This window comes from Trichechus manatus, unplaced genomic scaffold (assembly GCF_000243295.1).
Source record: "Trichechus manatus latirostris isolate Lorelei unplaced genomic scaffold, TriManLat1.0 scaffold00065, whole genome shotgun sequence".
Classification (NCBI taxonomy): Eukaryota; Metazoa; Chordata; class Mammalia; order Sirenia; family Trichechidae; genus Trichechus; species Trichechus manatus.
Genome location: NW_004444001.1, coordinates 1,065,397 through 1,087,677, shown reverse-complemented (window position 1 = coordinate 1,087,677; position 22,281 = coordinate 1,065,397). Strand labels below are relative to the sequence as shown.

Below are 22,281 nucleotides of genomic sequence, written 5' to 3'. Positions count from 1 at the left end.
ACCCAGTAGTTTTTGAGCAAGGTGTTGTTCAGTTTCCATGTGTTTGATTTTTTTTCCTTGCTTTTTGTATTGTTGATTTCTACTTTTATGGCTTTACGGTCAGAAAAGATGCTTTGTAATATTTTGATGCTTTGGATTTTGTTAAGGCTTGCTTTATGGCCTAATATGTAGTCTATTCTGGAGAATGTTCCATGTGTGTTGGAATAGAAAGTATACTTGTCTGCTGTTGGGTGAAGTGTTCGGCATATGTCTATGAGATCAAGTTGGTTGATTGTAGCATTTAGCTCTTCCGTGTCTTTGTGGAGCTTCTTTTTGGATGGTCTGTCCTTCACCGGAAGTGGTGTGTTGAAGTCTCCTCCTACTATTGTGGAGCTGTCTATCTGTCTTTTCAGTGCTGTTAGAGTTTGTTTTACGTATTTTGGAGCCCTGTCGTTGGGTGGGTAAATATTTATTATAGTTATGTCCTCCTGGTGTATTGACCCTTTAATGACTATATAGTGTCCTTCCTTATCCTTTGTGGTGGATTTTACTTTAAAGTCTATTTTGTCAGAGATTAATATTGCCACTCCTGCTCTTTTTTGAGTGTTGCTTGCTTGATATATTTTTTCCATCCTTTGAGTTTTAGTTTGTCTGTGTCTTTAAGTGTAAGATGTGTCTCTTGTAGGCAGCATATAAACGGATTGTGTTTTTTTATCTGATTTGCCACTCTCTGTTTCTTTTTTGGTGCATTTAGTCCGTTTACATTCAGCATGATTATTGATAGGTATGAGTGTAGTTCTGTCATTTTGATGTCTTTTTTTGTGTGTGTTGTTCACAGTTTCTTTGTTCCCATTAATTTTCTGTGCTGAGTCATTTTTCTTTATGTATTTTCTTTTCATCTTTTTCATTGTTATTGATTTTGTGTTTGCTGATTCTTTATATTTTTCTGGTTTTTTATTTTAATTTGTAGGATAGTTAGTTTCCTTTGTGGTTTCCTTAATATTTACCCCTATTTTCTAAGTTTATACCAGTGTTTTATTTCTTTATATCGCCTTGACTTCCTCTCCATATGCAAAATCTATGTCTACATTTTTTTAGTCCCTCTTTTTTGTTTTGATGTTGTCATCTTTTACATATTGACATCTGTTTCCATATTTTCAGTGTTTTAGCTTTGATTTACTTTTGTGACTTCCCTACCTGGGTTGATATCTGGTTGCTCTGTCCTGTGTTCTAGTCTTGGGTTGTCATCCAATGTTACTGATTTTCTAACCAGAGGACTGCCTTTAGTATTTCTTGTAATTTTGGTTTGGTTTTTGCAAATTCCCTAAACTTCTGTTTATCTGGAAATGCCCTAATTTTGCCATCATATCTGAGAGACAGTTTTGCTGGATATATAATTCTTGACTGGCAGTTTTTTTCCTTCAAGTCTTTATATATGTCATCCCATTGCCTTCTTGCCTGCATGGTTTCTGCTGAGTAGTCCAAGCTTATTCTTATTGACTCTCCTTTGTAGATGACTTTTCGTTTATCCCTAGCCGCTGTTAAAATTCTCTCTTTATCTTTCATTTTGGCAAGTTTGATTATAATATGTCTCGGTGACTTTCTTTTGGGATCTACCTTATGTGGGGTTCGATGAGCATCTTGGATAGGTATCTTGTCATTTTTCATGATGTCAGGGAAGTTTTCAGCCAACAAATCTTCAACAATTCTCTGTATTTTCTGTTATCCCCCCTGTTCTGGTACTCCAGTCACTCGTAGATTATTCTTCTTGATAGAGTCCCACGTAATTCTTAGGGTTTCTTCATTTTTTAAAATCTTTTTATGTCATTTTTCCTCAAGTAAGTTGGTGTCAAGTGGTTACCTTCAGTCTCACTAATTCTGACTTCCATTGCCTCAGTTCTGCTCCTATGACTTTTTGTTGAATTGTCTAATTCTGAAATTTTATTGTTAATCTTCTGGATTTCTGATTGCTGTCTCTCTATGGATTCTTGCAGCCTGTTAAATTTGTCATTATGCTCTTCTCTAATCTTTTAAGTTTCCTCTATTGCGTGTTCTACATTTTGCTTAATTTCCTTCCTAATTTCTTGAAGAGTTCTGTATATTAATCTTTTGTATTCTGCCTCCAGTAATTCCAAGAAGTTTTCCTCCTCTGGAAAATTTTTAGATTCTTTATTTTGGGAGCTTATGGAAGCCATCACGGATTGCCTGTTTATGTGATTTGATATTGACTGTTGTCTCTGAGCCATCAATAAGTTATTATATTTATTTGTTTTATGTTTGCTTATCGTGTCCTAGCTTCTTGTTTTTTTTGATATGCCCAGATGGGCTGCTTGTATGAGCTAGTTTGATTGTTGGCATCTTTGAAGCTCTAATGTCCTGTCACCAGGTGGTTAGATTTGTTACTAGGTATGTGAGCTCAGGAGTCCGCCTACTCCTCCTGTATGGATTCAGCTCAGGTGACCAGGTAGATAGCCACGAAATTGTGGTGTAGGCTCTCACTTACAGTCGTAGACAGGCATGGGCGATTGTTGTAGGCACAGGCATCTGGCTGCAGCAGGGGAACACACTCTGAGCAAGGCATGGGGCTGATGGACACCCCAAGTGTCCAGAAGGAAGGTGTGTCCCTGTTTCCTAGAGCATGTAGGTGGGTGGGTTTTGTAGCCGGACTATGAGCACCTAATGCTGTTGACTGTAAGGACTCGGGGGCACTTCTTATTCATGGGCCCCTATCACAGGTGGCTAGGTGGTGTGGGTGGAGCCACCATTCCTCAGGCCCCTAATATGGGTAGATGAAAGCCCTGCTTAAGGGTAGAGCAGTGTCAAATGCGAAGAACCTGCCACCTCACAGCTGAGACAGTTGAAGTTAGACTTCCAGTAAACCCTGTTGTTCTGCTGTAATGAAGGCCTACGCTGTTGAGATGGGCCCACACAAGTCTATGCAGGGGGAAAGGCACTCAAAGTCCATGGATCCCTTATGCCTGTGCCTAGGCAAAGGAGCTATGCCTACCCTGGGTTCCTGGCTTAGAGGAGCCAGCAGTTTATTTTTTCCCTTGTTTGTTAATTTGTTCACTCTCCAAGGCAGGGAGAATGGCTCCGGGCGTGTGACGGGTCTTACTTCCGGCCCAGGGGACTCAACAATTGCTGAAGCCAGTCCAGGACCCAGTGCAGAGCAGGGAGCGGGGAGGTAAATGGGAGAGAGGTTTTTCCCTAAGGGGAGTGTCTTTGATCTGCATGGTAAGCCATACACAAGTACTTATCTTTTGCCAATGAGGGCTACTTCTCACTGGTTCTGGGTGGTTGTGTAGAATCTCTGGTGCTGAATCTCTCCCAGTGCGGAGAATGTGCCTCCTGAGCATTGCCCCTTGCCTGTCTCACAGCTCCTCCACTAGCTGCTCATGTCTGAAGGGCTCAGGCTCTCACCAGGTCAGGTCTGGCAACTCCTCGCTGCTTCCCGAGCCGTCTCTCCCTCCCGCTGCCACTCATTCTGGTTCCTCAACTCTGCCTTTGATGTTTAAGGCTCCCAGATTGCCATATATAATCAATTCACTTGTTTTTTCAGGTCTTTGTTGTAAGAGGATCCACCAGCAGCATCTGACTACTCCGTCATCTCGGCCCCGCCTCTCATATTTTATTTCTATTGGACAGCACTAATCTAAAGCTTCCCTAAGCCCTCCCTGTTACCTTCTTGAGTGATTCATTATGGTCTGACCCCTTTCACCTATTCCTTCCCTTTCCAGTAACTGCTTAGATTTAGGAGGTAGAATAGAAACTTGAAGTCTGTGGCCAGTATTTAAATCAAGATAATTAAGTGCCCAAGTGGATAATAATGGTCTTAGTTCAATAGTCCATCTCATTGGATTGGTGCTCCAATACTAGAGGAAAGAATGTGAGGAGGTAGAATAAACCTTCATTAGTGTCTGTAGAGACGGACTGTGGATATGTGAAGGATTAAAGGAAGAATACAAGAATCATTCTGGGGAGGAAACTTTCTCTCTCTCTGTCACACACACTTACACACACACAAACACATGAGGAAACAGGAGAAAGGATGTATTCCATCTCCACTCCTCCCTATCTTTCTAGGTCTTTATTTTTCTTTTGCCTACACTAATACTAATTTGTCTCCCTTTTTCTATGTGTACCAATTTAAACTCTTCCCTTGATGTAATGCGGTTTTTGAAAAAAACAAAGAAAAACTACTGGGAGATTAAGGTGAGGAGTGGTGTAGCAGATCTAAAGATCAAACAACATAGAAAGATGATGTAGCATCTAAGTTGAAAAAGACCTTAGAGGTCACCCAGTTCCACCTCCCAACCAAATCCATAACCCTTTTATGTGAAATAAAGCTGCCTCTATTGTTTAAACATCAATAGTCATCTAACATACCAAATATAGACTGATAAGTATATATGGTTAATCCTCTGAAAATGTATTTTTTCAACAGGAAAAAAACACGAAGAAAAAACACAACGGCATTGTTTGTGAACCTAAAGAAGTCTTGAATCCCTCTCCCAAAGTATCCAATTGTTGCAAATCATTGCTGGTGAAATACAGTTTTCAGAAGGCATACATGCCCCAACTTGTCAGCTCCCAGACTGTTTCGGCCATGTCGAGGAACTCTGGTAAGTTATTTACATTAATCTAAGATAAATATTCTGTTTAGCATATATTTTTCTTGGGATTGAAGATTTAATATTAGGCATTCAATAGATTATCTTAAAATTAACTGTAAGAAGATAGTGTATCTGTTTGTCAAAGTTCTTAGGTGGTGCAAATCTAAAACTGATTTTACTTCATGGTGATAAATCCTTTAGTTTTTACTAATCCTGAATCATTTATTTGACAAATAATTAAAGTTATCTCAGATTTGCTAAATTAGATCAAAATAATCTCTTAATAAAAAATAGCCTTTAAGCTTGACCTGCCAATGTCTGCACTGTTAAGACAGGGAAAATTCAGATTAGGTTCCTCTTGATTTTGAAAATATAGGGAAGAACATGAAGGAAAGATAAACTTGAAACTGTTTTGCAAAAATATGTGATTTCTAAATGTCCCAGAATGTTAGAAAATTAAAGCCTTATGTTCTGAACAGCACTAAAGGGGAGTGTTTGCATTAAACTTATTACGTTTTAGGCTTTTAGTTTAATTAAAAATATGCTAGATGCTTGAGATTATTAAAATTAATCTCACATTAATCATCCAATTTTAAAAAAATTACACGCCACTGAGAAAGTGGAAATTTCAAGCATCCTGGTAGTCTCGTCACCACACTAGATATGGTATCCATCTTTTAGAAAGACTGCAATTGACTAAAATTTTGAATTTTCATCTGTGCAGGTATCAACAATTATTTCTCTAACATTCTATCAGCTGTGAACACGTTCTAGAACTTGTATTTTTTTAGATTTAAAAAATTAAGATCGAATTCACATACCATGAAGTTCACCCTTCTAAAGTGCACAGTTCAGTGGTTTTTAGTATACGGTATTCACAAAGTTGTGCAACCATCACCACTGTTTTTACAATTTGTATTTTATTGTAAACCTTTTCCAGTGTTTCACACTCACGATCTATATACCACTTCATCAGCATAGATTCCTTGTGGAGCTGATGGGTACCTTCCCAAGTGCCCTGTGGGCTTTGCCACATTTACCTAAAATGCTTTCCCTAATTACAGTTCACTTCAAGAGCCGAGGCGAAGTGAAGAGTTAATAAGGCTCCTACATTTGTATAGAGTAACAGCCCACAATCCAGTCTACGTGTTTTTCTTGCCTAGAACTCTCATTTTACGATGTATGTAAAATCCTATTATGACTAGTGTTTTAGTCTGGTGGGCCCCTAGTGTGCATTCAACGACCGCCAAACAATTCGAAACAAAACTAGTGATGGTAGCGGACACAAGCCTCCTATGTCCTTTACACAATCTTTCTGGCTCAGAAGACCTCGTTTGCCTTTTGATATTCACGCAGCAGTATGTTTCTCGCCTTATATTTGGCGGTGTCGCTGAAGCAACTGGGGATGTATAGGTTGAGAGGGGCGAGGTAAAAGGGTCACGAATTTGTGGTTAAAGCTCGGAGAACGCCCAAAACAGAGTACCGAAGGAACAAGGCTACGGATTCCGACGACTCCGCCTCCTTGCCTCCTAGCCTCTTGCTGTCGCCAGTGGGTGGGAGAAAGCCGCGCGCGCAGCACCCCTGGCCCGGGAGACCCGCCTCCGGCCGCCGCGCGCCCTGTGTGCTTCCCATTGGTCGCAGTCTGGCCACGTGACGCCTACCGTCAAAAGTGTCCGGCCGAGCGCGCCCTCTTCCCGCCAACAAGCCGGCCTGGGCGGAGGTTTCCGGCCTAGGTCCCGCAAGGTGTGGGAGGTTGCTCAGAGGACCCAAGGAAGGTTACTGGCGGGGACCCTTGAAACAAACAGACGCAGTCTCTAGTACTCCCCAAAGTAAAGCTCTTACTGAGGAAACCGATTAGGAGATCTTCCCTCAGTGGCTTTTGTTCGCGACTGTAGACACAGACTGAAAGTGGAAATCACAGGCCAGTCACTGGAAAATGACTCGCTGAAGCCAAGATTTATCTCTGTTACTTTGGGGATAATCTACACTCAAAAACATGACCCTTTGGGGGAAAAATACGTAATTGTTGCATGGGGAATTCAAAACTACTTTTTCTTAGAAAGGAAGCCCTGGTGGTACAGTGGTTAAGCACTCGGCTGCTAACAGAAAGGTCAGCTGTTCCAGCTGCTCTGTGGGAGAAAGATGTGGCAGTCGGCTCCCTTAAAGATCACAGCCTTGGAAACACTATGGGGCAGTTCTGCTCTGTCATATGGGGTCGCTATGAGTCGGAATCTACTCCATGGCAATGGGTTGGGTTTTCTTCTTAGAAAAGTGGCGGGGAGTGGGGTGTGGGAAGTCCACGGCAACCATCCTCATGCGTCATTTAAGCGAAGCTAGGAACTCTTGGGAAAACAAAGATGAGTAAGAGCAAAAGGAGGCTCTTCCCACCATTGCTCTGTGGGGGTGCAAGTGATTTGGCAAATGATAAAAATGTAATAATTACTGATAGTAAAGGGCAGAATATGTCGGTCTATCGGTCTATATACCTATCACACATAAATGGGATATACAGTATAACTAAAAGTCGATAGAAAGTCCGGTTGTTCAGCTTTCTCCCTTTGAGAGTGCTTGGATGCTCACTTATGCTTTTTTTTTTTCTTCTTCTTCCTTTAGCTTCTAAGCTGACCAGCACTCTTCTCTTCCTCTAGATGGACGGATTTTCTTTTTTGAGTCATTCAAAAAATACTAGGATCTACTATATTTCCATGCATTGTGTTAGGTACTGGGGTGACAATGATGGGCAAAACCAGGAACAGCCCCTTTCTTTGTGGAGTGTACAGTCTGGTAAAGGAGGCAGATAGTAAATCCCACATGAAAATGTTAAATATAATGTGGTAAGTGCTAAGAAGAGGTGCATATGCTGCTATAATTGGGATTTGATCTAGTTGGGGAGGTCAGAGAAGGCTGCCCACAAGATGTTACCCTGGACTGAGACCTGAAGAGGTTAATGGGGCTGGAGGTTAAGGAGGAGGGAGCAGCCTGTGCAACAGAGGGCTGGGAGTCTCTCCTCTTCCAGTAACTGCCCATCTCCACTGTGATGCATTAATTTCGCCTCTCAGTTCTCAGAAGACACTCCTTTTTCTCTCAATTCCACGTTTTTAGGGAATACCTTCCTGTAATCAACAGTTATTGTTATAGACAATGTATATCCATGTGTTTATGTACACATCTAACGTGCGTTATATCTTTTGTTTTATATAATAAAAGCCTGCAATGATTATAACAAAATATAGACTATGATGTATCCCAATAGAAATAAAAAAGCCATAGACATTGAAAGTGATGAGAGATCACGTTATCTTAGAAGACTCAAAAAAGGCATCTTAGAGAAAGCTTAAAAGTAAGATTTTGCCATATAGATAGTTTAGTTAGAGCATAAGGTTCAAGAAGAGGAGTAAGAAGGCTGGATGGATAAGTTGAGATATTTTCTAAGGGGCCTTGAAAATCAATCTAAAGAAACCAAATAGAAAAGCTTTATTTAATTTTTCTGGGATTTTCTGGGATACTTTTTTCTCCCCCCAACATTTATTTTGAAAATTTTAAAATTTACAGAAAAGTTGCAAGAATAAATCAATGGTTACTCATATATCCTTCACATGGATTCATCTGTTTATGTTTTTGAATTTTTTTTTTAACCTTTTACTACATTTCCTTTATCTTTTAAATACTATTTAACACATGGTCCAGTGGTGGTAGTCAAGACTTATATAGAGCTTATTGTGTACCACATACTTTATAACCAAAAACCAAAAAAAAAACCCTGTTGTCGTCGAGTCAATTCTGACCCGTAGCACCCCTACAGGACAGAGTAAAAGTGCCCTGTAGGGTTTCCAAAGAGTGGCTGGTAGATTCGAACTTCCAACCTTTTTTGGTTAGCAGCCAAGCTCTTACCCACTGTGCCACCAGGGCTCCTTTATAACATCGTTTAATATTTACAATAACTTTAAGGTCCCATTTAACAAATGGGGAAATTGAGGCACAGAGAAGTTAAGTTACTTGCCTAAATCAAAACCGAACCAATCCCACTGCCATCTAGTTGATTCTGATTCATAGTGGCCCAGTAGGATGGAGTAGAATTGTCCCATAGGGTTTCCAAGGCTGTAAATCTTTCTGGAAGCAGACTGTCATAGCCTTCTCCTGTGGAGTGGCTGGTGGGTTCAAACTACTAACCTTTTGTTTGACAGCCGAGCACTTAACCACTGCACCACCAGTGCTGAGGGATATGAAATTAGAAAGTAGCTGAGCCAGGGCTTGAACCCTTCTCTATGACAGGACAGGATAAATTTTTCTTTTTTAAGTATAAATTTAGGACCTGTCTTAGTTATCTAGTGCTGCTGTACCATAAATACCACAGGTGGAGGGCTTTAATGAACAAAATTTATTTTTTCACAGTTTAGGAGGCTAGAAGTCTGAATTCAAGGTGCCAGCTTCAGAGAAAGTCTTTCTTTCTCTGTCAGCTCTGGGGGAAGGTCCTTCTCATCAGTCTTCCCCTGGGTCTAGGAGTTTCTCAGCACAGGGACCCTCCAAAGGATGTGCTCTGCTCCCTTCTCTTTCCTTTTATCTCTTGTAAGATAAAAGGTGATTCAGGCCACACCCAGGGAAACTCCCCTTACGTGGTATCAGGGTTGTGACTTGAGTAAGGGTGTTGCATCCCACCCTAATCCTCTTTAACATAACCTAATCTTACCTCATTAACCACAGGTAGAGGTTAGGATTTACAACACATAGGACAGTTCCATCAGATCACAAAATGGAGGACACCCACACAATACTGGGAATCATGGCCTAGACAAGTTGACACATATTTTTGGAGGACACAGTTCAATCCATGACAGGACCCTTGCCAGCTGCAAAAAGAATGTACATCAAGGTCAAATAAATATTTTCAGCTCCTGTCATATAACTCTGGTCAGTTTTCTTTTTTGCCATTTCTGTTAGTGACTAATTTCAACCACTTGAGGATCCCCATTTCTCGGCACATAGCCTAGTCTTCTACTTCATGTAAAAAAGTGATGTTACAAGGGGTAAGCACCTGAATCTCCTTCCCCCTTGTTCCAGGTTTCCCTATATGAGCATCATATCTTAGCTCCTTCTGTCTCAAAGGAAGAGAGGACCCTCCTCCTGTTCAAAGCTAATCTTTCCGTATGTTTCATGCCCATTCTTCCTAAATCCTCTGGGATTTTGCCCCAATAATTTTCCCTCTCTATCTTCCATTCGCCATTACTCCTACTCTGATTCCTTCTCCTCAACCTACAAACTGGCTCAAGACTTCTAACTTAGAAAGAAAATTCTTTCAGTGAACCTCCTCCTCTAGCTACCTCCCATTCTCTTGCTTATTCAACAGGGTACTTCTTGGAAGAGCAGTGGTACTGGATTGAATAGTGTCCCCCAAAACTCATGTCTGCCACTATGCCTAACTGCCTTTCCAGAGCTCCCCTCTGGGTAGGGACTCAAATGGGTAGAGGAGCGCTCTGAGTGAGGGGGAGGGCTTTAAGGAGTTGCCTTCCTGTCCCTAAGCCTTTAATCCAAGGAACCAATATCCATACAAGAAGCTTCGACTTTCCCCATAAGGTTTATTCTTTTCCATTAGAAAAGAATCATCTGGGTTTTTTTTTTTTTGCCTGGAATGTGTGCTGGATGCACTGGGTTGGGGTGCAGAGGGTACCAAATGGTGCAGTTGATCCCCATCAGACCTCCAGTTATTGACAGCTCTCCCTCTGCCAGCCTCTGGGTCTCCGTGGGCTAGATGGGCTTCTGAGCCCCAGGAGCCCTTGTGGCACTTTCTCTGCTTGGTTCATTTGTCCGTACCTTGTCTGATCTGCTTTCTGCCTTCCAGAAACGTGTACAGATCTCTCATCTGCTGTTGACCCTGACTCCTATTCACTTCACTGGTGTGACTTTATTCATTTTTATACTTTCATTTTAGTGGGGTCTTGGGAGGGATTAGGAGTGATGAGGAGCCGATACTTGTGCTCAGTCTTGAACCAGAAACCTCTATACTCCTATTTTTAGTGAACAAAACCAGCGTTATAACCGGCAGTAGATAAGCACTTATAATTTTCAGAGCATGCTTGGTTAAAAGCTTTTCTAAACACAACTGAAAGACAACTGATCAGTTTCTCCTATAGAATTCTCAATGTACAACAACATTTTTTTAAAGATCCAACACGTTGAGGTTGATTATTTACTTTACAATGGAATTATTCTTGCAAAAAGATTAACCATGAGATTTTTCCAAATTCTCCACTACTCAGACTATGATTTTATTTTCAGAACTTTGTGTAGATATATACATATTCATACAACTTTTCAGTAACAGTTACTGCATAAAAAGAGCTATATATGCATACTTTTTCCTCTGGATATTAAAAATTAAATACTTGGAAAATACTTGGAGTTACACTTTTTTTATTTCATTCCTTTTAATGATCTTGTCACAGGACTCCTCGCTTGCCTCCAATATGTGATCACTTTAGGGTGTTGGTTTTATGCTTTTTCCTGTTGCCTTACAATATTTCTTACAATATGGTGGTATAGCTATTTAAGTGCATAAATGTCTGTAGGACAGGTACACAAACTCTCTTTAGCCAGCAAATAATGCCATTTGTAGGTTGACTACAGCAGAGCTCTCAATCTATTAATGCATTCAGCTTTCATGAGGAATGGGTAAGTGACCAGAACCAAAAACTCAACCGACTAGAGTTAGGATCTTAATTTTTAAATTTTACTCTCAGAGTCTCCCCTGAAGCCGATTTCTAACCAACACAATCTCCTACACAGTTTAATCTACATCGGACAGTTCTGGATAATGGCAATTGAGATTGATATTTATGATTATTTGTTTGGTTGCAGAGAAGAGAGACCTATTCCAGTCACCTCCAGAAAGATGTGGTTTCTGGTGAGGATGCTTATAAAAAGGAACTGAACTTGGCAGGTTCACCCTCTGAGGCAGTTCTGGGGGCTAGTCTTTTCTTTTTTTTTGGCATCTTGGTTTCTTTCTGAGTGTCTGATCAATTTTTCTCTATTAACTAGCGTCCCCTAACTCTCCTTTGAATGTTTTCTTCCCCTTCCTAATTGTGACTTGCAAATGGCTTTGACTGATCCTGGGCCCCATGCAATCCCGTAGCTATCATTAATGTACAATCCCTAGGCAAATTAACCACTCTAAACCACCTAAAAAACCCAAATCCACTGCCGTCGAGTCGATTCCGACTCATAGTGACACTATAGGTCAGAGAAGAACTGCCCCATAGGGTTTCTGAGGAGCAGCTGGTGGATTCGAACTGCCACCCTTTTGGTTAACAGCCTGAGCTCTTAACTACTGTGCCACCAGGGCTCCTAAACCACCTGAGGAGCTTTAAAAAAATACTGATGCTCTGACTCCAAGGATTTCGATTCAATTGGAATGGAGCAAGGCCTAAGCGTTGGGAGTTTTAAAAGCCTCCCCAAGGGATTCTAAGGCGGAGCCAAGTTTGAGAACCATTGCTCTAAACCACAGCTTGTTTCATGTGTAATATGAGGGTAATAACCTCATGGGATCATTGTGAGGGTGTAATAGATAAGGCATGCATGGCCTGGTATTTGGTATGTTAGTTATCATTAGGCCCTCCCAGGACTTTTGTTTGTTGTCGTTGTTAGGTGCCGTCAAGTCATTTCCGACTTACAGCAACCCCCCCCACGCACAACAGAACGAAACACGGCTCGGTCCTGCTCCATCCTCACAAGCGTTGTTATGCTTGAACCCATTGTTGCAGCCACTGTGTCACTCCATCTCACTGAGGGTTTTCCTCTTTTTCTCTGACCGTCTACTTTGCCAAGCATGATGTCCTTCTCCAGGGACTGGTCCCTCCTGATAACTTTACCCAAGTATGTGAGACGTAGGCTCACCATCCTTGCTTCTAAGGAGCAGACTTTTGTAGTGGCCTCTAAATGCATTCTCTGCCTTTAAGTCTTACCAGCCTTTACTCTGATGCCAGAGGGAAATAGCTAAAAAGCAAACCTAATCATGTCATTTTCTGCTTAAAACCCTTCAGAAGCTCCCCTGCTGCAGCAGGTAAAGTCCAAGCCTCACACTGTGCCTTCAGGATTTTGCTCTTGCCTACTCTTAGCTTTGTCTGCCATCACTACCTGCCTTTCAAATAGCACTACTTAGAGTTTATGGCATAAAATCTCACTGTCCATCGTCCCCTTGCCTTTGCTCATGTGATCCTTCTTGCTTGGAATGCCCTGTTTGCCACTCCCTCCCCAGTGCCCATCCCTCCCACCTCCCATCTGTCTCTTCTCCTGGATAATTCTTATTCATCCTTCATCCTTCCAGACTCAGTTCAGATATTATTTTCTTTGAAGCTCCTCTCCTGACTCCCCAAGGCAGGGGGCTAATCCCCTTCTCTGTGCAAACCTTGCCCTTACTAACATGTTGAATTGTAATTTGTGTCACTCCCCCAGTAGACTCTTTAAGGACAGGGCTTATTGTCTGGGTAAAAAGCCTGACAAATCAAAGATCTTCAATTTTTATTGAAATGAACTTGCTTCCTCTACAAAGCTATACTTACATTTACTTTAGCCCATATTTATTTCCTTCTCCTCTGTATTCCTAAAGCACTTGGGAATTGATTCATCATAACCAGTGGGTTGTAAGTAACTTAAGGACTTAAACCATGTCTTTATTCTTTAGAAGTTCCCCAAAGCACTCAGCATAGTAGTTAACTAATGTGTAGCTTAAAAACACTGGTTGCTGGAAGCAAATAAGGTTTGCTTCCATTCAAGGAGAGTAGGTAAACATATTAAATGGAAAAACCCATTTTAAAAAACCATAAAGATCTAGATCTGTGCTGTCCAATGCAATAACCACTACTCACATTTAGTTATTGAATTGAGTATTTGATATGTAGCTAGTATGATTGAGGAACTGAATTTTTAATTTAAATTTAAGTTTAAAAATTGATAGTCAATTCAATTGCTGTAAAACATTGAGAAATTGTGGTAAAATATATATAACAAAAAGTTTGTCATTTTAACCAATTTTAAGTGTATAATTCAGTGGCATTAATTATATGCACCATTTTGTGCTACCATCACCGCTATCTATTTCCAGAAGTTTTTCATCATCTCAAACAGAAACTCAGTACCCTGTAAGCAATAATGTTGGAAAACTTGTAATTATGTTTGGAATAACTTCGGTATGCCAATCTACTTCTTTAACTGTAAACTTCATGAAATCTAAATATAAATCCAGGTGTTCTAGTGAAAAGTTAGCATCTGAATTGAGATGTGCTATAAGTAAAATACACACTGGATTTCAAAGACTTAGGTATGATACAAGAATGTAAAACATCATTAATAATTTTTCATGTTTATTATATAATGATAATATGTTGGATATTTTGCATTAAATAAAATACATTACTAAAATTTTAATTTTCCTTTTTTTAGATGTGGTTACTTGAAAATTTAAAATTACATGTGTGACTTGAATTATATTTTTATTGGACAGAGCTGATCCATTCCAATGCAGGGCTTTTTGATGATGATTATAATGGTGGAATTTTATCCCTTTGATAGTCTAAGACAGCTTTTAGTAACTAGTGATAAGTGATTTTACAAATAGTTAAATAGGGTGATCTCTTTTGAACTCTTTTCTTACAATGCAGGTCACAATTTGCCGTCTCAACCCAAGGAGAACAGCATTGGCCAGAGCCATGACCAGGAGGAAATAATCTACAAGTTGGCCATGAAGCTGAAACACATTGGGGACAGCGTCAATCATAGGATGGTTCAAGAGGTAAGGCTTTCAGTTCCCCCAGCAAGGGCCTACTAGGTACGAGGAAAAAGCAAACAGAACAATGGCTGCCAAGTGGCTGGATGCCCAGGAATGATTGGAACACGCATGTCTGGATTACCAAATGTAAGACCTAAAAATTGTGAACCTGAGTCAAAGCCAGTATTTGATTCTTACACTTGCTTCTCAAACTGTGGTCTGTGAACCAGCGGCATTGGCATCACCTGGCATCCAGTTAGATGTACAAAATCTCAGGCCTCAGCCCACACCTTCTGAATGAGAACCTACCTTTTTACACATTCCTCAAGGGATCATTTGCATACTTTGTTCCACACCATCAAACTAGGATGCTCATTTGAATAACCTGTGGAGTTTTTAAAACTCCTGATGCCAGGACCCCATCCCTAGAGATTCTGATTTAATTGGTATGAGGTGTGGTCTGAGTATCAGGCATTTTAAAAGCTTACCAGGTGAATTTACTGTTCAGTCAGAGACGAGCACCTCTGCCTTAGATTGTGGTTATCATCCTTGATTCACACCCAAAGGTTATGATCTGAGTGAGCCCTACCCTCACCAATTTCTTAGTTTCTCCTAATTATTACAAGGAATAATAAAGATAGGAAAGAATACTGATTACTGTTTGAAAAATATGTGTAGTACTACCTCTTGGGAGTGGTGAAATCCACATCCAACCTAGTTTTCCTGCAGAACCACCTGTAGTTGGCAGTGGAGATAATGATCTCATGGAGTTCTACGGTAGAAAGGGTGGCTGCATCTCACAGCCGCTACTTCTTGCCCTTAAATTCACCTGTTCTTGTCAATTTCTTGTCAATCACTGTTGCCTTCACTATGCTATGCTGGCTTTGGGGAGTGCCATGCCTTCTTTTATGCTCTATTCAGAATGTGGCTAATACACAGCCTTTCCCTCAAATAAAATATCCCCTGAAACAGCACATGTGTGGAAAGTTTCAACAAGAATGCTACTAAAAGCAAGAAGGAAACCAAGAGGAATATTTGATATACCAATTTCATTCAAACGAACATTTATTGAGTGTCTACTTTGTGCCAGACTCAATTCTAGGCATTGGTAGTGGGAGCAGAGAACAGGACAGAAGATGAGCCTGCTCTCATGGGACTCATAATGTAGTGAGGAGACAGACAAGCAACCAATAAACAGGATAGTCAGGGAGGGATGCGGGCTCAATGAAGATTAAAGCAGGATTTAGGGAATATTGAGTGATGGGAGTGACTTTAGGGGGGCGGTCAGGAAGGCCTCTCTGGGGAGGTGATTTTTGAGCAAAGATTGGAAGTGTAGGGGTGAGCCATGGGAATATCTGGGCAGGGGCTGGGGTTCAAGGCAGAGGTAACAGCTAGTAAAAGCCCTTGTGACAGGAACACGCTTAAGGAATGGCAAGGAGGCCAGAATGACTAGAGTAGAGGGTGTGAGGGGGAGAGTGAGAGGTGAGGTCTGGGATGCAGCCTCAGTCTTAGAGGCCATGGTAAGGCATTTGGGTTTTATCCTAAGTGTAAAGGAAGCCTCTGGAAAGAGACAGCAGGAGAGTGCCAAGAGCTGATTTACATTTTGAATGGAGACTGGTTGCTGTGCAGAGAGTCAGCTGCATACAGGGGCAAGAGGGGCAGCAGGGACGCCAGCTAGGGGGTCTCGGAAAGTAGTCCAGAGGAGACCCATGGAGGCTGGGACCAGCGTGTAGCAGTGGAGGTGGTGAGAAATGATCAAACTCAAGATAAATTTTGAAAGTAGAGCCTACATGATTGGCTGATGGATTAGATGTGGAGAGTGAGGAAAAGGGGTCATTGGATGACTCCGTTGTTTTTGGCATGAGCATCCAAATGGATGGTAGCACCATTTACTGAGATGGGGGGAACCAGGGGAGACAGATTTGAGGGTAACTACAAAGTTCTGTTTGTGACATGTAAGTTTGAAATTTCTAGTAGACATACCAATTGAGAAGTTGCGAAGCTGTGTATTAGTTATCCGGACCAGCCTAGAGTTCAGAGATGTTGAGGCTTGAGATAAGAATTTGGATTATAAAGTATTGCTTTCTTGGTAAACTCCCAGGATCTATCATTGTTCTAGCTCCCAGCCTAACTGCATTTGGAGGATATACTAAGGCTATGTCCTGCACTTACTGAAGTTTTGCTAAGGGCCATACTGAGGGTTTCACTTGCATTGTTTTTATTTAATTCTTACAAACAATAAGGAGGTTGGGGTTATTATTATTCTCACCTTTCAAATGAGGAGATTGATGGTTAGAGAAGTCGTATAACTTGTCCTCATTTGCACAGCTAGTAATTTGAATATTTAGGACTTGAATCCATATCTGCTGTTTCCAAAAACCCATGCACCATTCCACCAAACTGCCTATTATTTGACCCTTGTCTCCCAGGAGCCACCTGTAGCCATCTGCTTTCTTTGACATCTGGACCCAAGAAGTCAAGAAGATCTACACTTATGCTTTCTTCTAAGAGTTCTCTAGTTTCAGCGCTAACGTTTAGGTCTTTGATTAATTTTGAGTTACTTTTTGTATACGATGTCAGGTAGGGTTCATTCTTTTGCATGTGGATATCTAGTTGTCCCTGCACTATTTGTTGAAAAGACTTTTCTTTCCCTTATTGAATTGTCTTGGCAACCTTGTTGAAAATCAATTGACTGAAAGTGTGAGGATTTATTTCTGGACTGTTTTCTATTCCATTGATCTATATGACTATCCTCATGCCTGCCCTAGCTTTTCCTGCCACATTTTACAGAGCTAACTTTGACCTAGACTTTTAAAGATATCTTATCTTATATCACAAAATTGTATTTTAGAACACCTTTAGATGGACCATAACAGGTTTTAAAAATAATAATTAAAAAAATTCCTCATAGGTTTGGCTCTAAAATACTGAAGGCTTTATTTACTCTGCTGCTTTGAGGCTTAAATCAAGCATGGTACATTTCTTTCAAATATAGTCATTTATTCATCTTTTGTACTCTGTTCAATCAAGTGGTCACGTTGATTCTCCAGATGCCTTCCTGCCTTTGATGTATTGAAAGAAACTTTTATTCTTGCTCTTGGAATTCTCTAGCAAGGAGCTCACCAGTTATAATTTGTCTGCTGAATTTATTGTTTGCCTGTGAGCTGCCACATTTCTTGCTTTCTTGTTCTTTTCATTTAAGCAAGTGTTCCGTGTTTTCAAACAGGCCTTGATTCTCAAAATGACACCTTCTATTTTGCCATTTAGTCATGTGGGGCTTTGGTTCAAGCACCTGGTCTTTTTTGTCCGGGGCATGCATTTTTCCTAGATATAAAGTATGTTTTAAAATAACTGGGCTTCCCATAGCTTTTAGGATCTTAAATGGTGCCTTTGCAATTTTTCTCCACAGGACTCTCTTTCTGGGTTCTGGAAACTGTTCCTTCTCTGTCACTTCTGGCCTAGGAGTGGTGACAATTGCTGTTACCAGCCCTGGGTACTGCACCGTCCCCTGTGGTTGCGCCACACATTGCCCCACACCGTGGTAGATTATTGTTGTTGTGTGCGGTTGAGTTGATTCTGACTCACAGCAACCCCATATGATAGAGCGGAACTACCCCATAGGGTTTCCTAGGCTGTAATCTTTGCAGGAGCAGATTGCCAGGTATTTTCTCCCATGGAGCTGCTGGTGGGTACAAACCACCAACCTTTTGGTTACCAGCCGAACGCTTAACCATTATGCTTTGGGAAGGAAAACTAACATTTATTAAACAACTTCTTTCAGGTACTCTTTGAGGCCTTCTTACATGTTTTATTTAATTTTACCAATAACTCTATGAATTACTTTCTATAGGTGTTTTCAGGAGGAGCAGTTAATTAAGGTTCAGAGAGATTAGGTAACCTAACTAAGGCCATTCAGCTCATAAGTGGTAAAACTAGAATTTAAATTCTAGTTAAGCATCTAACTCAATGTTCTGTACATTTTCTCGTCTCCTGTGCTGAAAGGCAATTAATTAATTTTGCCAAATAATATCAACTATAAAAGGGGGAAAAAAAAACCCTTTAATGATTCCCAGTTACTGAGAGGACAAAGTCTAAATTCCTTGGCCTGTAGCACAAGGCTCTTTCATTCATTCATTCAACTACTATTTATTGAGCATCTACTATGTGTCAAGCTCTGTTTAAGAACTGGGGATATGGTGGTGATCAAAACAGACAAAACCCCTGCTTTTATGGAATTTATATACTATAAGGGAGAGACGAACAAACAAAGTATATGGTTTATCAGATAGTGATAAATATTTTGGAGAAAAATAGAACAATGAAAGGTGGTGAGGAGTGTTGGGGAGTTTGCAATTTTAAGTAGGGAAGATTAGGGAAGGTCTCACTGAGAAGGTGACTTCTGAGCAAAAATTTGAAAGAGATAGGTGAGGGAGCCACATGGGTATCTGGGGGAAGAGCTTCCTCCAGAGGCAGGCAGATGGCAAGGACCATGAGGCAGGAGCTTGTCGGATATGTTCGAAGAATAGCAAAGAGGCCAATGTGGCTAAAGCCTGGTAAGGTGACAGGGGCGGACATTATGTAGGAGATTATATAAGCGAAGGAACACGTGAACTCTTCTGAATAAAAATAAGATGAAATGAGCCAGGGCATCTCTGCCTTCCTGTTGAAGAGCCTGTTTAACGAGAGAGAGAGGTTTAAAATAACCCAAAGTTAGAAACTCAACTTGGAGTCACCGTGGGGACTTTTCTTCTGAGTGAGGTGGACCCATTAGAGGGTTCTGAGCATAAGAGCCCATTTCAACAGTGGCACCAAGGCTGCTGCGTTGAGAATAGACTGCATGGAGCAGGCAGGGGCAGAAGCAGGGAGAACTATTTATTCTAATATAATCCTCGGCCTCCTTTCCTGATGTTCCCACACACAATGGCATTTACTTATCAGTACTAGTATCATTTGCCATCAAATGACCCCATGTGTGTCAGAGTAGAATGTGCTCCACAGGGTTGTCAATGACTGATTTTTTGGAAATAGATCACCAGTCCTTTCTTCCGAGGTTCCTCTGGGTGGACAGGAACCACCGACCTTCTGGTTAGCAGCTGAGTGTGTTAACTGTTTGCAGCATCCATGGACTCTAGTGTTTACTTATTGCTCCACAAACCTTCTGTGCTCTTTGGCATCTCCAACTTTGCTCATAGTCACCTCACCTTGTCACCCATCTAAGTTACTTGTTTTTCCAGTCCAGAAGCAAACTTGGTTTCTTTGAGAGGACTAGGAAAGTGCTCTAGGAAGCCAGAGAAAGGTTATCAGGCCAGAAAAGATTGCCCCAATTTGCTGATGATCAAAATAGGAAAATAGGTCAGACGGAAAACTTCCCAAGGTCAGTTGGACAGTGCGAACACTGTAGAACAGACCTAGATACACTTCTTCAGCTCATACGAGAGTAACCCAACATGCTTGTTTGCTGCGTTGATTCAATTAATATGTACTATTGTGTTGAATTTTTAACTTTGGGTTATTTTATTGTTTTGTTTTTTAAACCTCCCTCCCTCTCTGTCTTTCTTTTTACAACAGGATTTTCAACAGGAAGGCAGAGATGCCCTGGCTCATTTCGTCTTATTTTTCTTCAGAAGAGTTCATGTGTTGCTGCAATTTTTCTGGAATAATCATCTGATGTAAAAAGGAATGCAAATGTCAAGTTCTGTTTTTCTTCTTCCCTCTGAGAAACATGAATTCCATGGTGACAGATGGGAGGACGACCCTTCTCCGTCTCCCTCTCCCTTTACCCATCACTGTTGGTTTATGCCTGCGGACTCACTGGCTATTGGTCTCTTTGGAGCAGCCAGCTAGGAGATGTCTACAGTTGCCTCATGGTAGAGCCCAAGGGGTAATTAGGAACTCAGGTGTCCTTGTCGCCCAGAAAATACCAGCGCTGTGGATGGTCCCAGTGCTTCTTGTAAGGGAACTCATAATAATTTCTTTCCATAAGTGAAATAGGACCTTGTCCTCAAACCAGAGGTCACAGAAGTGAGTGCTCTGTCCTGTGCCTGTCCCTGAGTACCATGCCCACCCTGGGACCTGCTGGCTCCACTGACTTGTCCATGTCCAGATCTGCAGTGCCCTGGCTTCTCCTTCTCAGCCAATCCTCCCTCCCCACCCCAGCTCCGACTGTCTCTGAAAAATCAGAGGGAACTTCCTGTCCCTTATACTCAAATCCAACCTATTGCCCATCTGCATTCCCGGCTCTATGCTTGGAAGCCCTCCCACCACTTCCGGTTACCACCACCACCACCACTACCACCCCTGCTGGGTGTTTCCAAACACTTCTCAGGCTCCTCTTCCACAACATTTAAGTTCTTTCTCAGCTTTATTGCTCCTCTCACTCTCCTGTGACCCCCCTGGGTCTTCCTTAACCACTCCTGATGCCTTGGCACTGCCATTCAACCCTCGACGTGAGCATCTTTCACTGCTCTGTCGTCCTCCTCCAGCCTTGTCTGCTTAAAATTGTGAGGGGTTAGTCCTTGTAGAAGAAGCAAGACCAGAATGACTTACAAATTCATTACAAGGCAAAAACTTGTAACTGTTTTCCTATTGCTGTGTGGTTTCAGTATTATTGATGGGTGGGCCCTTTGCCAGTTGAATTTATTTTGCTTATTCTCTCCTGCCCTCTTTTATGTAGCTCTTTCCCCTTCGTTTTTCTCTTTTTACCTTTTTGTCTACCTCATATTCTCTCTCCCTCCCCTTTTAGAAGTATTACAAGTATTAAGAAAGTTGATTGTTATAAATTAAAAGTTCTAAATATGCATCTTGAGTTCTTTGTAAGATAGTTATTTTAAAAAACTAATAATTTAAAAAATAAACATTGTTATTTTATTGAGCATGAAACACTTGTGCATAGTTCTTTTGTGAAGGAGGATTCCACTTTTTCCTGCTCATAATTCTGTACACTTTGATCATATGTAGCATCATCTTTGTCCTTCCAAATGGGAATGTCTCTTTTCAGCCTGTCTCAGGCAATATCCATTTATTTCCTTCATTGCCTAGTTTATGGCTGACTGGCATGGAAGAAACCCGAAAACTTCCTTTTTTTAAATTTATTTTTTTATCTTTTGAATAGGTTCATGTCTTAGTTATCTAGTGCTGCTATAACAGAAATACCACAAATGAATGGCTTTAACAAAGGGAAATTTATTCTCTCACAGTCTAGGAGGCTAGAAGTCCAAATTCAGGGTGCTAGCTCCAGGAGAACATTTTCTCTCTCTCTCTGTTCTGGGGGAAGGTCCTTATCATCAATCTTCCCCTGTTCTAGGAGCTTCTCCATGAAGGAACCCTGGGTCCAAAGGATGCGCTCCCAGCACTGCTTTCTTGGTGGTTTGAGGTCCCCATGTCTCTCTGCTTACTTCTCTCCTTTATATCTCAAAAGAGATTGGCTCAAGACACAATCCCATCTTGTAGATTGAGTCCTGCCTCTTTAACATAGCTGCTGCTAAACCCATCTCATCAACATCGTAGAGATAGGATTTACAGCACATAGGAAAATCACATCAGATGACAAAATGGTGGACAATCACACAATACTGGGAATCATGGCCTAGCCAAACTGATACACATATTTTTCAGAGACACAATCCAATCCATGACAGTTCAAAATCAAAATAAGAAAAGTGTACAGTGAGAACTCTTGCTCTAATTTCCTACCTTGAATCCTAATTATGTTTAAGTTCTTACATATGCTTCCAGAGTTTCTTTATAAAAATGCAAGTTAAATATATATTCATATATATATAAGACATATATACCTACAATGTATATTTATAATATATACATTGATTACACAGAAGGTAACATGCAATACACATTGTTCTGTACCTTGATTTTTTTGTTTAGGATATTTTGCTTATTTAAATACTATTGTACTTACCATGATGGTCAGGCACT

General features: G+C 41.0%; 1 protein-coding gene across 1 annotated transcript in view; it reads left to right on the top strand.

Annotated features, from left to right (window-relative positions):
• PXT1 (peroxisomal testis enriched protein 1) overlaps positions 1–20,022 on the top strand; it is a 48,770-nt gene extending 28,748 nt beyond the window's left edge. The window contains exons 2-4 of the mRNA XM_004379542.1: positions 4,424–4,601; positions 14,243–14,373; positions 19,918–20,022. Coding sequence (XP_004379599.1) covers positions 4,424–4,601; positions 14,243–14,373; positions 19,918–20,022 — 414 coding nt within the window. The remainder of the gene's footprint in view (positions 1–4,423; positions 4,602–14,242; positions 14,374–19,917) is intronic.
• Positions 20,023–22,281: the final 2,259 nt, after the last annotated feature.